The sequence below is a fragment of the Panicum virgatum genome, chromosome 5N (genome assembly GCF_016808335.1).
Source record: "Panicum virgatum strain AP13 chromosome 5N, P.virgatum_v5, whole genome shotgun sequence".
In the NCBI taxonomy this organism is placed as follows: domain Eukaryota; kingdom Viridiplantae; phylum Streptophyta; class Magnoliopsida; order Poales; family Poaceae; genus Panicum; species Panicum virgatum.
In genome coordinates this window covers 37378098-37385657 of record NC_053149.1, presented here as the reverse complement: position 1 = coordinate 37385657, position 7560 = coordinate 37378098, and the positions used below count along the sequence as shown (strand labels likewise).

Sequence of the window (7560 nt, the reverse complement as noted above, 5' to 3'; positions counted from 1 at the left end):
GAGCAAAGGTGAAAGCGGATCGCCTTGCCGCAAACCCCTCGCATTGCAAATCAGCCTCCCTGGATCGCCATTTAGTATGACTCTTGTCGAAGCAGTTGAGACGAGGGAGGCGATCCAGTCTCTCCAACGTGTGCCAAATCCCAAACATTGCAGAACCTGCAGCAGGAATGGCCATGACACGGTGTCGAACGCCTTGGAGATGTCAAGCTTCAACAAAAGGGTCGGCTTCCGCTTCCTGTGCAGCAATCGTGCCGCTTGTTCCACGAATTTGAAGTTGTCATGAATGGAACGCCTCTTGATGAAAGCACTCTGGTTAACCCCCACCAGATTGTCTAGCTCAGGTGCCAATCTGTTGGCCAGGCACTTGGCGGCCAATTTAGCGAAACTGTGGATCAAGCTAATTGGCCGGTAGTCACTTGGCTGCTTCGGGTCTTGGCACTTTGGCAGAAGAGTGATCAGGGCCCCATTCAGCCGCTGCAGTTGCGTCCTGTTGGTGAGGTAGAAAGCTCCGAACGTAGCCAGTATGTCGGTCTTGATGATAGGCCAAGCAGATTTGTAGAATTCTGCGGTGAACCCATTAGGCCCCGGCGACTTGTCGGCCGGTAGAGACTTGATCGTCTGCCAAACCTCCTCCTCGGAGAAGGGGTACTCTAAGTGGTCGAGATTGGCCGGCTGGATTCCTAAATCCTGAAGATTCAGTGTGGCACAACGTTGTGGATCCACACCTAAAATCCCGGAAAAATGGCGAAACAGCATGTCAGCCTTCTCATCGTGTGAGGTTGCCAATCCGGAATCATCCTCGAGCTTCGCGATGAACTTCCTCTTGGTTCTGTGGCTTGCTTGCAGGTGGAACAGCTTTGTGTTGGCATCACCCTCACGAAGGTATGTGATTCTGGAGCGCAGTCTCGCGATAGTCCGCTCCAAGGAGGCTAGCCCAAGGCACTTGCACTTCAGCTCTTTCCTTAATTGGTGTTCCTCGCTGGAGAGTTGTCGCCGATCCTGCGCGCAATCGAACCTGAGGACCAGCTCCTTGGCTACAAGAAGCTGCAGCTTGATCTGCCCAATGCGTCGTTGGCTCCAGCTTTGGAGTTCCCTGGCTGTGTTCTTCGGGAGCAGATCCACGCGCTGGAAAGGATCAGTGATGTTGTCTGGGCAACGCCAACCACGCTCAACCGTGTCCAGGTAACCCGGTATCTTGAGCCAAAAATTCTCAAAGTGGAACCGGCGCTTGGAACTGAAAGCTACGTTCAGCGTGAGGTGCAGGGGGCAGTGATCAGACATGTCAGAGGAAAGAGCCTGCAGGAAACAATAGGGAAACCGCAGCTCCCAGTCCACGGTGACAAGCACGCCGTCCAGCTTCTCAAGGGTTGGATTCTCTCTATCTTCGTTTCCTTGCCTTGTTGCTTTGGTTGGCCAGCCCACACTCAACCGCATCCCAATGCCGATGTCGTGCTCCTGTATATATACCGCGCAGCATATACACCAAGGCAGGCAATGCAAAACAGCAGAGGCAACAACAACAAAGAACAAGAAAGCAACAAGAGAGGCGAGAAATCGAAGCCTGGGCTCCCCATTCTCGCTGCGGCGGCGGACGAGAATGGGGGTGATCGGGGAGTGGGGGCGAGGGCCGGTGATCGGCCGCGGCGCGTCGGCGACGGTGTCGATCGCCACCGACCGGCGCACAGGCCAGGTGTTCGCGGTGAAGTCCGTGGAGATGGCGCGTGCCGGCGCGCTCCGGCACGAGCAGAGCGTGCTCTCTGCGCTGAGCTCCCCCTACGTGGTGTCCTGCCTGGGCTCCGCGGTGTCCTCGGACGGCGGCGGAGGGGCGGCGTCCATGGACCTGTTCCTGGAGTACGCGCCGGGCGGGTCGCTGGCCGACGAGATCAAGCGGCGCGGCGGGCGGTGCGACGAGGCCGTGATCCGGTGGCGCGCGCGGGACGTCCTCCGCGGGCTGGCCTACGTGCACGCCGCCGGCGTGGCGCACTGCGACGTCAAGGCCCGGAACGTGCTCCTGGGCGGCGACGGGCGCGCCATGCTGGCCGACTTCGGGTGCGCGCGCTGGGCCGCGGCGGAGGGCGCCTTCAGGGGCGGCACGCCGGCGTTCATGTCGCCGGAGGCGGCGCGTGGCGAGGCGCAGGGCGCTGCGGCGGACGTCTGGGCGCTGGGGTGCACGGTGATCGAGATGGCCACGGGCGCGGCGCCGTGGCGGTGGATCGCGGACCCCGTGGCGGCGCTCCGTCACGTGGCGTGGTACGGCGAGGTCCCGCGGGCGCCCGCGTGGCTGTCGCGCGACGGGAAGGACTTCCTGTCCCGGTGCCTTGTCAGGGACCCCGCCGCGCGGTGGACGGCCGAGCAGCTGCTGGCGCACCCGTTCGTCGCGTCCGCCAGCTGCTGCGAGGCGGCCGCGGCCGCGGACACCGCCGCGCCGCCCGCGCGGTGGGTGTCGCCCAAGAGCGTCCTCGACAACCCACAGGGCTTCTGGGAGGAGGAGGAGGAGGATGTCGACGACGACGAAAACTGCTCGGGCTCCGACGCGTTGACAGCTGGCACCGGCACGACGGCGGCCTACCGCGTCGGCGCGCTGGCTGGCGACGCCGACGACTGGACCTGGAGCGGCGAGACCTGGATCACCGTCACCACCAGCAGCAGCAGGAACGACGGCGCTGCGGCGGCGTCATCAGGAGGATCCGAAGCGGACGCCGCGGCAGGCAGCGGAGCGGAAGCGTCCGAGGCGAGCGCCGGCGTCGGTGATGACGCCGCGGGCGGCGTGGCGAACTTGCGCCACTGTAACTCTAACTGTAACCACGCGATTAGCGGCAGTAAGCCAGTAACAGCGAGTGCTCCAGTAGCGATTCGGCAATCATCAGTAGTAATAACAGCGAACAGAGGTGGTTAGTTAGCTTTCGTGGTCCGAGCTGGCGGCAGGCGTTCGGTGCTGTACCTGTACAGCTTTTGGGTGTGGGAGCTAGTCAGCTAGCGTCCCTTTCGTCACGTGCCGGCTTACGGCTTACGCCTCCGTCATGGCGTGCGTGCGTGGGTACGTCGCAGTCGTAACGGGGGGATCCCAGTCTCAGTGGCCATCCCCATCAGGACGGATTCGATACGCACCGGATGGAACAACCGGGTAAACGGACGCTGAGAAGTTCTGATGACAGATGGGTTTAAGCAACCTGATGGAACTAACCACCGTTGGTTGGGGCACTCCTAGTGGGTGTGTTGTGGTAGTGTCTTAGGCTATTAATAGGGGCATTTTGGTGGTTTGGAGCATGTTTAGGGGAACTCCCTATGCACACCATGTGTTATTGCCCTCTCTCCTCTAAGACACCACCTAAGATATTTTGCATTGGAACGGCTCTTAGTTAGTATATGATAGAGCAAGTATTATGATTGGCTGCGAGCTAGCTGAATTCCTGCCGGTGGAGAGAGGAGAGAGAGTGTGTGCAGCAGGCGTCCGGTAAAACGGCCACTCGAGGCGGGCGGATAGCAGCGCGCGGCACTCCCATTAGTTCTCTGTTGCTGGGCTATGCACACATTCACCGTGTTCGGCAGGCTGGAGCTGGAGTGGTGTGAGAGAAAAACACGATTAACTGGCTGGTGGCTGGAGACTAGTGCTAGAGTAATGTGAGAGAAAAATACGGTAGGGCTGGAGGCTGGTGCACCAGCGGAGAAAAATATTGTAGGGCTGGAGGCTGATGCACTAGCGGAACACGGTCATTGACTGCATGTTGTGCTGCTGGAAGGATGACATATGCTGCTGCATTAATTGCCGGTCACCCTTCAAGTCATTTCGCCAGCACGCAGGCTATATTATTGCCCATGCTCGTAGTAGTAGGGAGTTTTGCGGGCGAGTGACGACGGCAAAGCAGAAGCGCGCGTGTTGGCTGGTTGCCCAAGCTGATTGGCGTTATTTTGGGCACGAGGTTGGCGTGGCGAGGAGCGGAGGGCGGACGTGCAACCACCTAACCCACCCGACCTTTCGTGGGGAAGGGGTGGCACCATGGCAGACAGCTGCCGATTGGTTGGTTGTGGTCCCTGGTTGTTCCTCCCGCTTCAAGCGCCTCGATCGGAGAGTTCGGTAAATCTGTTCTGTATGCTACTCCCTCCATGCTCCATCGCAAAATAATTATATATTTAGAGTTTGAAATTTGTCTCACAAAAATTTCTATTTTAATCAAACTATCATAAAAGACAAGAATATTCGGAGTCTTTTTATAAAAAAAAGATAGTATCCGATTTTTCTCATAAAAAACAAAAGGTATTTTTAATTTCACGTTGTGCATTGATTTGTATGTCCAATCTTAAAATTGTATTTATTTTAGGGCGTGTTTGGTTCGTGGACTACGGCGCCACACCGCGCCACACATCCCGCGCCGCAGGTGTGGCGGCCGAATCGGCCGCCGCAGGTTAGGCGCGGTGTGGCGCCATAGGCGCCAAACCAAACATGCCCTTAGAACGAAGAGTAGCTTTTTTAATCTCCAATCAAAATTGGTCCTGGTCCGTCCTAGCAGACAGGCAGGCAGCCTAACGAGTCCACCAAAACCAGAAACGTTGCTAGATATTTCTAGCGAAACGAAGAAAAATAATGTCTCTAGTTCCTATTGCGTCGCCTCGTCAAGCGGGACCGATCGAGCCGATCGCCGGGGAAACGTGCGGCCTAGCATGGCCCTCTTTGGTTTTTTAGCACAAGTTACTATAGTAAATTTTGATAATTAATTAGAAGTATTAAATAAAAGTAGTTTACAAAATTAACTTCACAGCCTCTGCGCTACGTCGCAAAATGAATTTAATGAGACATTTAACGCATAATTATAGGATGACTACTGTAGCATTACTGTAGTCAATCATTAATTAATTATTGTCATTAGATTCATCGCGAAAAATTACAGTCATCCATAAAAAATTTTGCAGATAAACTTCATTTAATACTACATGTATATAAAATTTTATCGTAGAGCTAGATGCGCTCGGAGGAACCAAACGGGGCTATGTTGCTGCTGCGCTACTACTGCTGCTGCGCCCAGCGCCCAGCGCTCAGCTGAATGAAAGCGAACCGGCGGGGCCCGCCCGGGTCCGTCTTGTGAGATAAGCGTCCTATGAACGCAAAGCAAGCAAACGGAAGAATGAAACAGCTAGCTAGTAACAAGCCCCGCCCGTTTGCCTTTACTTTGTTTATTGTCTCCTGCCGATCGATACGGGTGGGCAGTGGAGCATCAGGAGGCACTGCTACTATCACTAGCTTAGCTTATGCTGATGACGGGGGTGGGTGTGGTAGCTGAGCGCGAGCGGGATACCAGGCAGAACAGGCGTTGGTCACAAGCACACTCCACCGCGGCGCAACACAAGCTCGGAGTACCTCGCTTGCCGTCCAAGCCATCCCCAATCCCTGCACATTGCTCCCTTGATCTCCACAACCCGACTAGTTAGCTATAACAATTTCTCTCTCTTTTTTTAAAGATAAATGGCAGGAGATCTGTCTATCAATTAAGAACAAGTAGAAATTTAATAATTACGAGCCACATCCAGATAATAACCGACCCACCCACGTGCCGCCACAAAGCACAGAACAACAACGAGTCAGTTTCCGAGCTGGATGCAAGCAGCCAGCAGCTCCGACTTTCCATGACTAACCCCAGATGACCCATCACTGAGCAAGAAACACAGAGACCGACCTCGCAACATGTCACTGTTGCCAAGCTCAAGCACAACACGAAAAGCAGCTCTGACATCTTTCCGCAGACCAAGTCCCCACACTCTGGTGGCCCCCACCCAAATGCAGTGACCTCTTGAAGACAACGAAGGAAGGTTTGCCCGGTGTTATTGTTGTCCAGATGCACCAGCTCCAACTTCACACCATAAGACCAGCCCCGCGCGCAGGCGGCCACTGAGAGGCGAAAGGAAAACACCAAAGGCCAGAACCATCAAGGTCAAGATGGAAATTCAAAGAGTGGCACCTACAAGAAGGGCATGACGCCAAAAGCTTCCACCATTGTTCGTACACGAGCGGAAAGGGCTCTCACTCCGGGAAGACAAGCCTTGAAAGGGGCAAGCACAATGCCCCCAATGCGGAAGAACAGTGCCCAAAGCTGTCACCAACAATGTCAAGCCATCAAGCAGACCACCTCCTTACCTAGTGGCAGAGGCAACGGTGGGTCAGGGGGGCTCCACGAGACAATGGCCCTGTTTAAATCTTTAATTGTAAACTCCGTAAACGCAAAAAAACATCACATCGAATGTTTTGACACATATATAGAGTAATAAATGAAATCTATTTACAAATTTTTTTTATAGATGGGCTGTAAATCGCGAGACGAATCTAATGGGCCTACTTAATTTATGATTTGCAACAGTAATGCTACAGTACCATCCGCTAATTATGAATTAATCATGGATTAATTAGCATCATTAGATTCGTCTCGCGATTTACAACACATCTGTGCAAAAAATTTATAAATAGACTTCATTTAGTACTTCAAATTAGAAAGATTCCTTTACAAAATTTTTACACGTAGACAACTAAACACGGCCAATGAAACATATGCTCTTTACCCAGTGTGAAACCCACTTAGCGAAATACAACAACAACAACATAGCCTTTTTCCCAAGCAAGTTGGGGTAGGCTAGAGATGAAACCCGAAAGAAATAAGTTCAAGGTTCAGCCACATTGATAGCTAGTCTCCAAGCGCTCCTATTCAAAGCTATCTCTTTAGAGGTATTCCAATTCTTAAGGTCTCTCTTAACCGACTCATTCCACATCAGTTTAGGTCTACCTCTACCCCTCTTTACATTATCGACCCGCTCAAGAATCTCATTATGCACCGGCACCTCAGGAGGCCTTCGTTGGACATGTCCAAACCATCTCAGCCGATGTCCACATGAAACCCACTTAGGAAAATAATGGGGAAAAAAACTAAACGGGCCAAAACACATGCTCTTTTTAGGCCCATCTAATGACATCTTGTTCTAGGCCGTTGGATTAATGTGAACGACAGGGATTCACTCAGTGTTGACTAAATATCGAGTCACTCGTTCCCGGCCAAAACCATAACCTATCACTCCACTCCATGGTTGGAAATAGCCAGCTATAGCTTTGCTATAGCCCGCTAATAGCTTTTTAGGATGTCTATCGCTACGCAATACAGCATTTGTCTGCTCTATCCGCTAAAGGAGGTTTTATGAGATGTAGCCATGCTAAATGTCCGCTAAATAGGTTTTTGTGAGACTTAGCAGTGCTAAATGTCAATTGGGTACTGTTGAGTTAAGAGACATGTTAGACTCAAATTCCGCTGAATGATTTAGCTTTTGCTATAGCCCGCTATAACTTTTAGAGAAGGTTACCGCTAAACTTCATAACCTGCTATTTCCAACCTTGCTCTCACTTCCCTACGATCTGCGCACTACGCCACCGCCCCCCCCCCCCCCCCTCAGCGCCACCGCGCCCCCGCCTCCCCGATTCTACGACGGCACGACCCCGACGGATTGATGCGTCAACCGGCGATGCCCCGACCCTGCGGGTCATGGAATCCACGAGAGGGAGCCTGGAGGAACAGGCGGCACCGGCGT

The 7560-nt window shown here is 53.6% G+C and overlaps 1 protein-coding gene across 1 annotated transcript; it reads left to right on the top strand.

The window, feature by feature from the left end:
• Positions 1-1361: 1361 nt before the first annotated feature.
• LOC120671982 (mitogen-activated protein kinase kinase kinase 18-like) lies at positions 1362-3382 on the top strand. Its single transcript, XM_039952261.1, has one exon. The coding sequence runs from the start codon at positions 1439-1441 to the stop codon at positions 2894-2896; it is 1458 nt and encodes a 485-aa protein (XP_039808195.1). The 5' UTR covers positions 1362-1438; the 3' UTR covers positions 2897-3382.
• Positions 3383-7560: the final 4178 nt, after the last annotated feature.

Bases quoted from the DNA above. Each gene is read 5' to 3' on its own strand.
- LOC120671982 (XM_039952261.1), top strand. From the start codon at position 1,439: ATGCCGATGTCGTGCTCCTGTATATATACCGCGCAGCATATACACCAA.